Below are 15,155 nucleotides of genomic sequence, written 5' to 3' on the forward strand. Positions count from 1 at the left end.
TGACAGGAGCGGCTGCTGCTGCTGCTGGCGCCCGCCGGTGCCTCCCCTCCGCCCGGTCGCTGTCCGAGCCCCGGCGCCCACCCGCCGCGACCACCCCCCCCCCCTCCCCCTTTCCCCCTTTCCCCTCCGCCCCCCCTTTCCCCTCCCTTCCCAAAACCCCCATCCCACCCTCCCCGCTGCATCCCACCCCCGCAGCCCGGACCCTCCGCCCGCTCCGGGACAGGGCGCCGCCGCCGCTGCCGCCGCCGCCGCCGCCGCCGCCGGTCGGGCGATGCCGAAGCCGCCGCTGCTGCTGCGGGGGAGCCCGCCCCGGGGACAGCGAACTGGGGCGGCAGTTCCGGGACTGGTGCCTGCGCACCTACGGGGACTCGGCAAAACCAAGACGGTGACCCGGAGCAAGTACCAGCGCATCGCCGAGGTGCTGCAGGGGGGATCCGGCTCCGGCGGCGGCTCCGGCGGGGGGGAGAAAGGCAAGTTCCAGTTCTGGGGTCCGGTCCAAGGGCTTCCGCCTGGGAAACGGCACCAGGGAGGCGACGAAGATGGGTCAAGTGGTGGTATATGTGCCGGTGAAAACGGGAACGGTTAGTGCGCTCCGTGCCCCGGGGGCTCTGTGTCTGTCTGTCTGCCTGCCTGTCCGTGTCTGTCTGTCCTCCCCGGGGGTGCGGGCGGGGGGAGGTGGGTGGGTGGGGGGGGGTTGCCCGGGGCGGGGGCGGGCACCCCCGGGGCCCCCCGCCACCGCGCCGCGGCCCTGTCCCGTCAGCACCGGGCGGCCCAGCCCCGCCGCGCCGCCGGGAGCGGCGCATGCCCCATGCGGGGCGCGGACGCGGGGGGCCCGGCCCGCTCCCGCAGCCCCCGCGCCTCCCGGGGGCACCCGCCGCGCCCCCCGCCGCCCCGGGGTGCGGATGGCGAGAGGCGCCCGCCCGGAGCCTCGCACCTTCCGCCGCCCCCCCCCCCCCCCCGCCCCGTCCCTGTCCCATCCGGGTGCGGGCCGCCGGCCCCGGGCGGTGCGGGGGGTGGGGGGGTGGGGGGGGGGCGGCGGTGCCCCACGCCCGCCGCCGTGCACCTGCCCCCGGCGGGGGGGGGCACACACACACACACACACACACGGGACCGCGCCACCGCCCGGTGCGGCCCCCGCCGCCCCCCCGCCCCCCGCCCCGTCCGATCACGTTCGCCCGGCATTTCCCATCCGCCCCACGGCCGGGGCCGGGGCTGCAGTCAAGGGCAGAGAGCGGCGGGGAGGGGGCGCCGGTGTCCCCCCCCCCCCCCCCGCCGCCCGCCCCCGCCGCCGCCGCGCCCTTGCCCGCCCCGGCCGCCGCGCAGAGCGGAGCGGAGCGGAGCGGGGCCAGCCCGGCTCGCCCGGCCCCGGCGTCCCGCGGCGCTGCCCGCCCCGGCGCGGCCGCTGCAGCCGGTGTCCCGGGGGCGGGGGGGGGGGGCGGGCAGCGGCAGAGCCCGGATTAGGGCAGCCCCCCACACCCCCCCCCGCCCGCCCGCGGGGCCGCCGTCCCGGGAAACTCCCCCGCCGGAGCCTCATTGTTCGGCGCCCGCCGGGCCGGCAGCGCGGGGCGCACCGGCCGCCTCCCCCCCGCCCGCTGCCCGCCCCCCCGCCCGGGGCTGCCCCGCCGCCCCCATTGTTCCCGTCCCGAGCGCTCCCCGCGCCCCGGCGCGCAGGGAAACGCGCAACTTTCGCGGCCCCCGGCCCCTGCGCGCAGGGGTGCGCCCGGCGCTGCCCCCGGCCCCGCTGCCCCCGGCCCCGCTGCCCCGGGGACACACACACACACACACGGCCCGGCGCCCCGCCGGGGACGGCTCCGGGCCAGCGGGCACAGAAGGGCCCCGGGAGGGATTTTTTTTTTTTTTTTTTTTTTTTTCCCCTCCCTCCCCTCCCCGTCCCTCCCCTCTCCCCGCTGCTGCTGCTGCTGCTGCCGCTGGCTCTAAAGGGTGCAGTGTTTTCTGTGCACACACAGACTCCAGCATTGATGTGGCTGGAGGATGCTTCCATTGAGGGCAGCCCATCTGTGGCAAATGCTTCTAAACGCACTATTTACCTCCCATCTGGTCTGCCTTATTATTGGGGGGGAGGGGGAAGGGTCATTATTTCTCCCTTTCCCTTCGTGGTGCTCAGAGGCGCCTTTCTTTCTCCCCTTGCAGCCCCCCTCCCCCATGCCATGCCCCAAAAAAATTCTTTGCCATTTTTTTTCCCGAGACCTCTTCGCAGCCCTCCTCTCCCGCTCCCCCCCCACCCCCCAAGAGCCCCTGCCGAGGGCGGCTGAGGAGCCGTACCCCCTTCCGCAGATACGGCGCTTCCCCCGGGTCCTCTCCATCCAGCCGGCGACTCTATCCCAGATCTTCCAAATGCTGCAGAGTCATGGTACCCCCAGAGAGGCCGAGCCAGACTCCCTCGACCCTGCTGCTAGCTAGACGCCCCCCTCCCCTTTGTCCGTGAGGGAGTCCCCAGGGTCAGCAGCTCAACGAGGCCGGCGCAAGCCCGCGTATTCCCAAAGGGCTTCTGCACAGATGAAGTTTCAGCGAGGAGCGTGTCTAGGCCCCCGCGTCTTTCCGTGGCAGAGTCCCTGCAGGCTACAGATAGGAGATACACCCAGGCGCCCGTAAAGCGGCGAACAAAAAGCAGGCATGCCCTCGGGGGACAACTGCGTTTTCCGAGGGGCAATACCGCTTATTTCCCAGAGCCTGCCGGACGTTAGGGCTGGGAATGCTTCGCAGAGCCGCTGGCCGCAGGGACGGCCCGGTCATTGCGCTCCCCAAAATCCTCCGGCGCCCAGTCTGTGCAAGTCGTTGCCTCCTGGCCCCTCTGTCCCGGCCCTCCCCGGCCCCACCGTGCCCCCCCTCTGCCGGGAATCCCGTGGACCATTTCAGACGGATGCAGTTGCTGCGTTTTGCTTTTGCCTGAAGTGGCTCTCAAATTTAGAGATAACTTGACAGGATTTTCCTCAGCTCCTGATAATTCAGCGCTCTCCTCGTCCTCGGTGGTTTGGGCTGGGTTTGTGGGTGTATTTCATTTCTCTCGTGCGTGCAGTCAAATAATTCACGAAGCCGATCCCAGCTTCTTGCTCGACAGCAAAGCGTGTATTCTGGTTTAACGCCCGTTCAGCCGCTTTTCCCAAATACTTCTGGAGCGGCGTTTCGGTTGCTTTCTCCTGGCTGGGCTCCTCAGCAACCCGACACGGCTCGTCCTGTCCGCTCGTCCTTCTCCGAGCGCATCTGCCGGAGGAGCACCGTGCTCGGGACCGTCCCACGGCTGAGGGGAGGCAAACCGCGCGCGGCCCGGGCGCGGCGGCGGGGGAGGCGGGAGGGCGCGCGCCGCTCCGCCGTACCTGCGGTCGCTGCAGGAAATCCAAGGTAGCGGGAGCGAAGGCTAGGAGAGGGGTGGGAAAGAGCGCGTAGAGGGCAGCAGCGGGGACGAGAGCCTTCCTTCGCCTGACAGGGCCGGGGCCGCTCCTCCTCTGGGAAAACAAACTAATAATAATAATCCCAAACCCAAAAAATAACAATCCCCCCAGCAGCAAGCCGGTAGAGCTGTTCCTCTTGGCTTACGCATCCTGAGCTGGTTTGTGTATTTTGCGCGCATCTGTAGCGAAAACGTAATTAACGTGGGGTTATTATTTTCTCTTCTGAGTAACTTTCCCTTGCCCTCCTCCAGGCCTCTCATCAGAACAGGCCTAATCAGATTTGGGTGGCTTGAGAGCTGGGACTGTGCACGGAGAAGGGGGCATCTGCCTTAGGTGGTGGGCAGAGCAGATGGTGGTCTTCTCAAAGAATGCACTGGGAATAGGAACAGCAGTGCGGACGGATGTCTGGCACGGAGACTGTTCAGATTTCTTTTTCCCAGATGAACGTCCCAAAGATGCTGGACATTTCACACGTACAATTAAAAAAACCCTACGCAGATAGGCACGTGAGGTTTAGCAGCGCAGGACGTTGTTTGTCCGACCGCCCTATTCGCGTAGGGGCTGGATGCCGCGTCCTTTAGGTCAGGGAGTGGGGAAAAAAACGCGTTTAGGCTGTACTGAGGAGGAGGAGGAGGAGGACGGTATCTTTGTGTGCTGCTGCAGCACAGACAATGGGTACGGCCCAAAGCGCCCAGATCTGCCCTTCTTTCACGTGGCTACCGCGCGCTGAGGTGTGAAACACCTCGTTATCCACGGGCCGGACCGAACCCCGGGACTGGATGCGCAGCGCTCTCCTTTCTCCCCGGATTTGCTAAGAACTGTGGGAGAATTTGTTCGTGACAAGGTGCTAAGATGCAGTTCGTTATCATCTCGCGTCCCTCTTGTCCTAAGCATTTAGCATCGCTTAGACAGTCTTTCTCGTACAAACGTAGCGTGAGATGGAGACAGGGCACAGGGAGGCGGGCAGCGCTTTGGTGACGACCGGCGATGCAGACGGCTTCGGCTGTAGCAGCAGGGTGTGCAGGGGAGGGTCAGCCTCAGACTTCGGTTCGGGCGTTAGCTGCGGGAGCGGTTGTGCGCGCTCTCTAAATCAATGCCGCACTTGGCCGTGCGCGCCGGGAGCTTGTCACAACTCCGGAGCGGCGGCCGGCCTCGCAGGACGGATTCATCCTGGCAGCCCGTGATGCGGGCTGGAGCACTGCGGGACGAGGCAGGGGAAGCCTGGCGTCAGGCCGGCCCTTCGGGGACTCTGCAGAGGCTCGGGGATTGGGTAGCCTCTGCAGCGCTGCCCGCATTCGATTTTGCTTTCCTGCTCTCTCCCCGTCCCCTGCGGAGCTGTCGCGAGGTCCTGGGGTTCTTGTAGGCATTACGGAAAGGCTGAGGACATTCGTGTGGGTGGGTGGCTGTTGTTGTACAAGTACAGCTCACCTGTGCGGGCTCCCCCGGAGCCAGACGTTCAAAATAATTTCACAGTCGTGCCTGGTGAAACTCAACCCGAGGAGAGGTCCTATAGTGGCGGGAGCGCTGTAAAGAATATTGACGGGACCAAAAAGCAAAATGGATGCAGGCCTTTCGCCAACAGCAGGCAAAACATCACACGGGACGCCGGCTAAATCTCACAATACGGCCTATCCCTAAACACGCTTTAGCTCCAGAGACGGGGAGCGTTGTGGTGTGAAAGCCGCCGTGCCAGGCCTTGGGACGGCGCAGCACAGTGGCAGAACGCTTGAGCTGAGAAGCCGGGCATGTCGGAAAGATGCTGCTCCGACAGCTAATAGAGGCTACATTTTTCCTGGTACAAGTACCCTTCAATGCCCATATTCAGTGCCCCAAAAAGCTGCACATCTATAACCTCTAAGAACATTAGTCAAGAGAAGGTTTTCACTGTGTGAATAACCACTTAGACTTTCTGCGGACTTCAAGTGATAAAAAAAAATAAATCAAGACCATTCAGAAGAGCCTTAGACAAGGCGAAAGGGTATTATCAGAGAAATTGTCTATGGCTTCTATAGCACAAGCCTTGCTTGGAGCATACAGAGCCTTCACCTGCTGCGAAACAGCCTACCCCTGAGCGCGCGGGCCAGCGCTGCCTTCTCCAAGGCGCTGAACCGATGGCAGGTTTACATTTAAACGTGCGCTTAGGAGACCGGCACGATGCTGGCCCGGGTGCCTGGTCCCATCCAATGCAGTCTAGAGAAAGTCTCCTGCATCAACATCCCTTCCGGATTCAGCTCCAAATTTGCGCATCGGCCGCAGTTTTTACTTCTGAAGCGGCTCGTGGAAAGAGTCACAGCAGCGATACCCAGTCCTCTGGGCCTGAGAGCTGGCTTAAGCTCACCGGGCAGCAGCAAGAGCCTGCAGTACCTCTGCAAGGTGCCTTTAAAGAGCTCTGACCAGCTGCAGTTACGCAGACTGGCAGAACGAAGTTCCTCGGCGAGCCGGGAGCAGGAGATCTGGCAGCAGAGCCCGTTTCCAGCTCCTGCCCATTCCCACCCCTCCGGGGCAGCCTGCTGAAGCCGTTTCTAGGGATAAGGGGGGAAACCAGCACCTATTTCAGTCCTTGCTTTTTTGTCTGCCAAGACCACAAGCCTGATTACGAGGCAGCCCCACCGTGGTCATTAGCATTGCGGTACGGCACACGTGGTGCAGCTCCGGCGGGAGATACCACCATCCCCGGAGCGCCGCAGCCTCGGGGACTGGCTTTGGTCAAAGGTCCCGCATCCCACCGCTCCTCCCGGTCCCAGTCCCCTGACACAGGTCTGAACAGTTTCTAAGAGAATAATCTCTCTGCCATCTACGCTGCGCATCCTGCGTGATTCCAGAAACATCGGCGGCGTTGCTGATCTGAAAGGAACGGCATTTTTTGGATAGCTTTCATCCAAAAGTTGTCTCCCTCACCCCACAATTGCTTTCAGATTTGTGGTTCTCGGTGGGTATTGTTCTGAAGGAGGTAAAAAAGCAAAGAAAGCACAGCTCTGCAAGGCCTTGTTAAACGAAGCTAAAATGGGAAGGAAAGAATCCGGGTCTGATGAGGCGCCGTTGTTCCGACCCCTCAGGCTACGTCCCACCGTCGCAAAGGAAGAGGGGTCCGAGCACCGGGGCCCTGAATTAGCGAGGAGCTGGGAGGACTGCGTGCAAGAGCCAGACGTAGGCTGCTCGCTCAGCTCAGCGCGCGGGCCGTGACTCAGAGGGGCTTGCTCTGACCACGAGCAGGCAGGGGAATTTGGTCGCTGAGGACGGCGGCAGAGCCCCAGAGAGGTGGCTACGCTCCTTTCGGTGAGAACTTTCGCAAGAATCTCTTTGTCCAAACCATTCTCAGCGATAGTCTCCGGCTAAGATCATTTCTACAGTTTTGTTTTTGCTGTTACGTTAGGCCTGATATGAGCACTCTGTGAACTTACGCCGTGGACAGACGAGTGGCAGGGAAAGCACAGCGGCGTTGAGGAGGGTCGGCGGGGTGGGCGTCCATTCACCCGGCCCGCGCGGGTGCTCTGCGCTCACAAAACCTTGTCTGCATTGCCGTGCTAGAGGAATGCATGTTCATCTCTCTTTCTTCAGTGCAAATGAGCAATTACCTGCCCCTGATCTCGTATTAGCTGTGCCCACCTCTGAAGAATCGCATCAAGATGGGCCGAAGCCACCACTGAGTCTCGGTGTCTGGTTTAATTAGCTGATTGTAGCGAGGGCAGGTACCTGTTGGCCAAAGTCGTCGTCTTCGTTGGAACGCTGCTGACTTCCGCTGCCATGGCTGGTGCCAAAGAGTAGCAATGCATTTGAGGAGGAGTAGCTGCAGACTGCGTGTGCGTGTACACGGGAGCAGACAGTAAGAGCAGAGGTTTGGCGTAACGGTTGCTCTCCTGCGCGTCTGAGATTAAGGCAGCGGTCATTGGAAGTTAAGCGCAGGCTGGTTGTGTCTTACCGGCGCGGTGCAGGGCCTTTCACGGGCTGACGGTCGGGAAACCGAGAGGCTGTGTGAATGGTTTCTCTCCGTCCTTGCCCTGCTTCGGCTCGGCAGCCCGGGAGGATGCGTTTGCCTTCCGACACAGGCAGAGGCAATGCCAGTGGCTCCCGCGGACCCGTCCCTCACCGAGGGGGGGGGTGTTTGGGGAAGACGGGGTAACAGCCAGCCTTTGTGGCTCAGAGTTTGGGCTTTCCGGTTGCCAGATGCGGCGACGGGTCTCTGTTACGGGAGTCCCTGGGCTAAAAATGAATTCAGACTCATCAGGCAGCCCCCCCAAAAAAAACAAAAAGGGAGAATAACGTTTGGGACTCCTCTCTCGGCTTGCATTTGAAGGAGGGAATGCAAAGCAAACCCTGAGTCATCCACTCATCCACGCTGTCAGGACATCCAGAACCCTCTGGGTTTTGGTGCTGCGGGTACCGTCCGCGCTGGTGCCCAGTTACCGAGAGCGTGTTCCAGTTTGCAGTCTCACAGCACTGGGACAAGCAGCCAGCCCAGGGCAGCTGGTCCCTGGGGGACGCTTTCGGGTTTGTCGTTCCCATCGTCAGTTTGGATGCCGGCGGTGCGGCTCCCCGAGCCGGGACCGGGCGTCTCTGCCGGGCTGGGAGGAGGCCTGCCTGCTCCCGCTCACCTGCGTCGGGCGTTTTGATCCAGCAGAAAGCCCTTGAGCTGGTGACAAAGGTCTGGATGTGGGCTGGAAAGTACAGTCCTGTCTCTTAGCAACTGGTTCCTACCTCTGAGCTCTCGGAGCCGTGTGTGGGACAGAGAGCATCAGTCACGCTCCTGCTGCAGCAGCAACGCGCCGAGGAGGGGATGGGGGCTCAGGCCGGCCCCAGCCACCGCCAAGACGCTTAAAGAAGCTCAGGCGTTTCTAACACAAGCAGTCATCTGTGAGTCCTAATCAAAGCTTCGGTTTAATTGCTTTCCTTGTGCCCTTCTCTGCACGGCGAGCGGAGCGGCGATTGGCTGGCTGCGGCGGCTGCCTGCCAGCTACCTCGAGGGGCTGCTCCGCGCTGCCCCGGCTTTTTTGGTCACAGGGGTGGGGACCTGGGAGGGAGGAGGAAGAGGGAGGATGTGGCCCACGTATTTCTAGAAAAATTATATGTCATAGGGTCCTTCCCTGAACTCCTCTGCACTGCACTTGGGAATCCCCTGTCCCTCTTGCAGACATTTGCATTGCTATTTTCTCTCTTGGTGCTCAGTTCTGCTGTTTCACCCTCGCGTTTCCTCCTCCTAACCAAAACCAACTCCTCTCTGGTGAGCGTTTCTCAGAGGCTCCCTCGCCAAGCACTGTTTCATAAACATTTTCACGAATCCTCCGCTTTGTCCTCCTAATTAGCCATCCAATTGGCCCCCAATGGAGCCTTCACCTCTCCCGTGAAGATCCTGCTTGCACAGATTATAACCTGTCAGCTGCCAATTCAGTCCTCACGCAGAGGGCAGGTTATATTAATTGTCTGGCCTCCCTGCCCCGTTTGGCTTGCTCTCCCTTTCTTCCGCTCCCAGTAGCATCCCTCTTTGGAGACCCAGACTCAGGGAAGAGCGCGGGCACGCCGATGTGCGGCCGCTCCGTGTGACCCGTGACTCCGACCCGCGGTGATGTGGCAGTTGTTAGAGCAGATGCGATGGGATGCTGCTGGCCTGCGTCAGGACTGGGAGAGGGGTCTCTGTGGACGGATTACCATGACTGAGCGCTAAAGAACGTGCTTGGCTCCGGCTCCCCCCACGCGTACTCTCAGCCAAGAGCTCAGAAAAATCCAGTTGGCCGTCCTGGGTTAATGAGGAAGCTTTCCTGGGTGTTATTTACAAGTCAGAGCTCGGATTTTGGAAGAGTTGGGATCCACCTTGTGTGGTTATGGTGGAAATATCCAGAATACAGAGGGTGTTCACCTGAGTGCAGGGAGAGGCATAGCAGATTTCCATCAACATCTCTCCCCTGCACCCCCCGACTCTCTGTATGGGACCCCCCACCCTGGCAGAGCCCGGAATAAATGCGTGCGGTGACAACGGTAGGCGCCTGCTCTCGCCGAGGGTAGCTGCCGTGCGTTTTGCTGGGTTCGTGTCTTGGGAGAGGGGGTGATGGAGTCCAGCGTGACCGTCAGGGTTCGGCACCGTCCGCATTTAAGGGGCAGCGGTATGGAAGCCGGCGTGCGCTCCCAGGGAGCAGCAGCAAGCGACGTGGTCGTGCTCGGGTGTAAAGCGGGAGATGGGCTTTTCCAGGCTCCGGCATCAGGGACGGGCTGCAGTGAAGCCACGGCGGCACGGCACGGCTCGAGTCCCGCAGTGCCCTTACCTGGCGAGAAGGCTGGGTTTTGGGAGGCGAGGGCTTGTGGGCCTTTTATCCCCCTCGAACGGCTGCTGAGCTGTCAGCATTTTCCTAGAGGCGCATCTCGCTGTTCCTGTGGGAGTCTCCGGCTGTGGCCCACATACTCTGAATTGCCAGGGAACAGGGAGCTGACACCAGGATGCCGTGCATCCAGGGCTCCAGCTCAGCCCGGCCTGACCTTGATTCACTGTAGCATCATTTGTAACTTATTTTACATAATTTCGCTTGCCACCGAAGAGCTGAACTGCCGCTGCTGCTCTGCGCTTCCTCCTACGTAGTTTCATTTTGACATCACCGTGTCCTCGCTGTAGGTATGCTGGTGTCACACGGCTGCCCTAAGACTGCTGGGTCTTTTCCCAGGAAGAGAGGGGTCACCTTGCTGTGACAGGTAACCTCATCACTTGTTACAGTGCCTTGTCCCCCTCCAACTGGAAAGATTTTGCTTTGGTGGTGATCTTTCTTAGATTAGTGCCTCGGCGCTGTGGAGATTGCTCACAGCGATAAGTTACTTCAAGGAAAAGCCAGCTCTAAACGTGTGCCGAGTTTGTGTTACAGCGATCTCTTTTCAATATTTTTTAGATTTCTTTCAGGATGCTATGGAATATAAACGCTCTTCCAATTCTAAATGCAGTCTGCCATTCTTCCCACCCCTGCAGCATGCCCCCCCCCCCAAATCACCCAAAACGAGATCCAAATGACGTTAAGCAATTGCTAGCCATCTTTACAGATTTATTAAAAAAACCCCACATTTTAACTCTGTTTCAAAACAGTAAAAAATACTGCAACATTATAATAATCCCCAAATAATCACGTCCGTGATACCTTCCTTGTTAGCAAGGCACGGCACGACACTTGTCCCGCACAGGTCACGGCGCTCCGCAGAGCCGAGCGGTGCAGTGGTCCCCGGTTGATGGGTGGGAAGACCGCGGCCCCCGGGCAGGTCAGTCGGGTGCTCTGCTCACGAGGTCGCAGCAGCCGTTCTCACCAAACCCAAGAGAAACGGTGCTCCGACGGCAGCTTAGGCTGCTCCACGGCACCCAGTATTTTGTTACCCTCGAAACAGCCTGCACGCCTGCCCTGTGACCCTGCCCGCAGGCAGCGCAGCGCAGGCAGCGCCGGCTCCCCGCTCCTTCCCGGCAGGCAGGCGCGGGGTCACGTTTATTGGGGAGCGCTGCGCTTACCTCTGCGTGCCAGATCCAGCTCCTCCTCCGGCTTCCCCTGCCAGCACGCAGCCCGGCGCTCGCAAGGGAGGCAGCTCTGCTCTCCTGCGCAGTGCAAAATGTCCTCTGCCTCCCGGGCAGAGCAGGCATCCCAGCAAGCCTCTCTGCCTGCCGGACTTCTCCCGGCTCCGGGCAGGCCGGGGATGGAGGGCAGCCCCGTTCCCCGCGGGAGCAGCCAGCCAGCAGACCCCGCGCCCACCCTCCTCCCTTGGGCACCGGCCGGCAAGGCGCCCCGCAGCAAAGCCCCGCTGGGCCCTCTCCGCAGCTGGAGGCAGGGCTGCCATTTCCAGGCTCACCCCTCCCAGGCCGCCGTGTTTTCATTCCCAGCCCTGGGAGCCGGGAGAGGGATAAGCCGAGCTCAGAGCGAGGGCCTGGACCCATCTCGATGGCTCAGCTGCGGCTGCTGAAAGAGCAGCTTGCTCGTAAGAGGTGCCTGTCCCCCACTGAAAGACGCACACCTCAGCCTGGTTTGCCATCTAAAAATAATGCGCCCGGCTCCCCCTCACGAGGAAGTATTTACTTTGCGCAAAAAAAAAAAAAAAGTATTGTGTACCGTTCTGGATAGGGAAACAACACGAATGCACCCAGTGCAGGCTGGCGGCTGGGGCCTCGGGCACACCGGTCCGCCGGCTCCTGGCCTGAGTCAACACGTAGCTTTGGGAAAACGACTTCTTCTTTGTGCTTTGGTTTCCCCTGGAGAAATTAACTCTCCTGGGCTGGAGCGAAGCTCAGCTGATCAGCAGAGCCGGGGCTGGTTTTACTGCAGTAAGTAGGACTGTAGCTGTAAGTGCAGGATGGGGCTTCGTGTTTCCTTGGTGGTTTGTGCAAAATGACATAAATGCTCAGCGCGGAGAAACATCATCAACATTTCAGCAACCGCTTTCCCCCCGTTTTTCAACCAGAAATTATGAGAAAAATTTCCCAGCAAAATATTTCCAGGAGAAAAAAGAGCAAAATCTGTAAGTGAGAGCATTTCCCATATTCTTCTGATGGGTTCTTTTTATTATGAGCAGTACAGCCGATATTGTTCTCAGCCTAGCATTTCCCCAGTGCCCATTTCTAAGCCATGCACGGTGCCCGTGGCACGAGGGACAAGAGGAAGAGGGAAGTTCGAGGAATCTAGCTCTTCTTTCTCCTCGCAGCATTAGCAGAGGCAGCCTGCTGTGGTTTAACATATCCCCCGCAAAAGCTGCTTTCATCCTACACCTAAATACCATGAGGAGTGAACTTCCTAAAGCCCTGGAGAAGTCTAAATATAGAAGCCAATCAAGGGCTGACTTCCCAGAGATGAGAAGTACCAAGAACAGTTTCTTGATCAAAAGTTGTAAGAGTCCATATTGAAATAAAACGTCTCTTTCGGTACTGAAGCCTGTGCGGAAGGAGGAATTGCAGAGGTGGGCTGCGCTCCGTGCGCTCGCCGCTCCGTCTGCCGGTGGTGCCCGCGGTGCCGGGCGCGGGAGGCAGCCGGGGAGGCGGTGGGCTGCCCGGGGAGATGGGCGTGAGGGATCACCCCTGGAGCACCCGGCGGGGTTGTCTCTGAGGGCACGGCAGGATTTCGTCCCTTGCTGTATGGCGCGGTTTCTGTCCTCTGTAGGTGCCGGTTGCTTTTTCCTGTGCACGTCCGCTCCCCGTTACAGCTGATCATTTTTTTCTGAGGAACAGAAATTTCCTTAGAACAAAACACAACTGGTAGGAAATTAGAAAGGCACCTTAGAGAGAAAAGAGCAGCAGAGTGCTCAGCGAAAACACAACCCCGAGTTTGCTAATCTCAAAACAGGTATGTGACGGCACTTTTGCGCATGCAGCAGAGGGAACCACCAAGGGCTTACAGTAAGGGCGAGGGACGGCAGATTGCCGCAGAGATAGCGCTGCCGGGCATGGGCCGGGGAATCCGTGGTCGCGCTGCGGGGCGGCTCGCTCCGGCACGGGACCGGGGAACCCTGATCCTGATCTGGCTGGGGGACGGCGGCCGTGCCCCGCTGCCGGCGGGCAGCAGGAGGGCAGGCAGCGCGAGGGATGCTGCCTCTCTCTTGTGCTCAGGGAAGGTGACCTTGAGGGGCAGCTCGATACAGCTGGCCCCAAACCTCCCTTTCAGGTGTCCCGGGGACGAGGGCGACAGCGGCCCTTGCAGACAGCGGGAAACTAGAGTTTAACGTGCCGGGAGACTCTGTGCTGGGGAGGGGGGAGATGCTGTGGTTGGGAGATACGGAGACGAGTGCTTTCATGTGGGAGGCGCGAGAAGAGGCGAGGGCAGAGGGTCTGCTCCCCGGCCAGAGAACAGAGTGCAGCCATTATCAGGCAGGGCTCTGCCGGCAGGAAGCAGCTTTTGACTCACAGGAAGCTGAATTCGGCTGGTATCGGCCCCTTGCGCGAAGGCCAGGGCAGCATTTTATCTGCCGTTGAACACAGCAGATGGGGAAGCAGTCGGCGCTCCCTCCCACCCCGCTCCTGCTCCAGCACCCCCGGCCCCATGGCCCTCCCGCGTGCCCTCCTCTGAAAGGGGACGCTGCCCTGCGGAGCAGCGAAGCGGGGGCAGCTTCCCGGGCCCCAGGAGAGCTGCCAGCCGCGCTGGAGTGGGCAAAGATTGCCCCTGCCAGCCGGTGCCAGCGCAGAGCCAGGGCCCTGCAGGCTGCTGAGCCCAGCCCGGGTGGGTAGCGGCTCCTCCAGCGATGCCCCCCATGAAGTAAAAAAACTGGTTGGGTGGCCGAGCCCAGAGAGTAGTGGTGAATGGAGTTAAGTGCAGCTGGCGGCTGGTCACGAGCGGTGTTCCCCAGGGCTCCATTTTGGGGCCAGCCTTGTTTAATCTCTTTATCGATGATCTGGATGAGGGGATCGAGCGCACCCTCAGTGAGTTTGCAGATGACACCTAGCTGGGTGGGAGTGTCGATCTGCTGGAGGGTAGGATGGCCCTGCAGAGGGACCTGGACAGGCTGGACCCATGGGCCGAGGCCAGCTGTGTGAGGTTCAACAAGGCCAAGTGCCGGGTCCTGCACTTGGGTCACAACAACCCCATGCAGCGCTGCAGGCTGGGGGAAGAGTGGCTGGAAAGCTGCCTGGCCGAAAAGGACCTGGGGGTGTTGGTCGACAGCGGCTGAACATGAGCCAGCAGTGTGCCCAGGTGGCCAAGAAGGCCAACAGCATCCTGGCTTGTGTCAGGAATAGTGTGGCCAGCAGGAGCAGGGAGGTGATTGTCCCCCTGTGCTCGGCGCTGGCGAGGCCGCACCTGGAATGCTGTGTCCAGTTTTGGGCCCCTCACTACAAGAAGGACATTGGGGTGCTGGAGCGTGTCCAGAGAAGGGCAGCGGAGCTGGGGAAGGGTCTGGAGCACAGGGCTGGTGGGGAGCGGCTGAGGGAGCTGGGGGTGTTCAGCCTGGAGAAGAGGAGGCTGAGGGGAGCCCTCATCGCTCTCTACAACTGCCTGAAAGGAGGGGGCAGGGAGGGGGTGTTGGGCTCTTCTCCCAAGTAGTTAGCGATAGGACGAGAGGAAATGGGCTCAAGCTGCGCCAGGGGAGTTTTAGGTTGGAAATTAGGAAAAATTTCTTTACGGAAAGGGTGGTCAAGCATTGGACCAGGCTGCCCAGAGACGTGGTGGGGTCCCCATCCCTGGAAGTGTTCAACAAACGGGCAGAGGTGGCACTTGGGGACATGGTTCAGTCTGGTCTGCCCTTGACTGGTTTAGAGTGGACTTGGTAGTGTAGGTTAATGGTTGGACTGGATGATCTTAAAGGGCTTTTCCAACCTAAACGATTCTAGGACTCTAGGATTCTATGATTCTAAGTCGGTTTGAAGAGGAGCTGGGAGCACTCAGACTTTGGGGAGCCGGCTCCCTGGCTTGCAGCTCACACGAAATCCTCCCAGATTCTCCCAAAGCAGAGAGCCCGAGGTGGGGACGGGCTTGCGGGGACGGGGAGCGCTTTGCACGGAGCCCGCCGCGCATCCCTCGGCCCTCTGGCCTGCCGGGGTCTGGCTTCTCTCGGGGCGGTGGCAGCTCGCCGGGGCTTAGGCCTGCTGCCCCGCAGAGCACCCAGGGCCCGTCGGCGCTGCGGTTTCGCCGCGGACCCCTCCGGTGCTGGGTTTTCACGCACGGGCCGGGCGGCCGAGGAATGGCGGCAGGGGCCTGCGGGGAGCAGAGGCCGCCGAGGCCGCGTGTGGGTGCCGCTGCCGGGCTCCGGGCAGGGCAGCTCCGTGTGGGAGCCGCGGCAGGGCTGCCGTGGGGGGCTCGGGCGGCGGGGGGAGCC

General features: G+C 61.0%; 1 protein-coding gene across 1 annotated transcript in view; it reads left to right on the forward strand.

Annotated features, from left to right (window-relative positions):
- The first annotated feature begins 271 nt into the window (after positions 1 to 271).
- NOL4L (nucleolar protein 4 like) overlaps positions 272 to 15,155 on the forward strand; it is a 61,962-nt gene continuing 47,078 nt past the window's right edge. Inside the window, 4 exon segments of the mRNA XM_075721150.1 lie at positions 272 to 303; positions 305 to 369; positions 372 to 487; positions 489 to 581. Of these exon segments, the coding sequence (XP_075577265.1) occupies positions 272 to 303; positions 305 to 369; positions 372 to 487; positions 489 to 581 (306 nt within the window).

The sequence above is a fragment of the Pelecanus crispus genome, chromosome 14, assembly GCF_030463565.1.
Source record: "Pelecanus crispus isolate bPelCri1 chromosome 14, bPelCri1.pri, whole genome shotgun sequence".
Taxonomy (NCBI): Eukaryota; Metazoa; Chordata; class Aves; order Pelecaniformes; family Pelecanidae; genus Pelecanus; species Pelecanus crispus.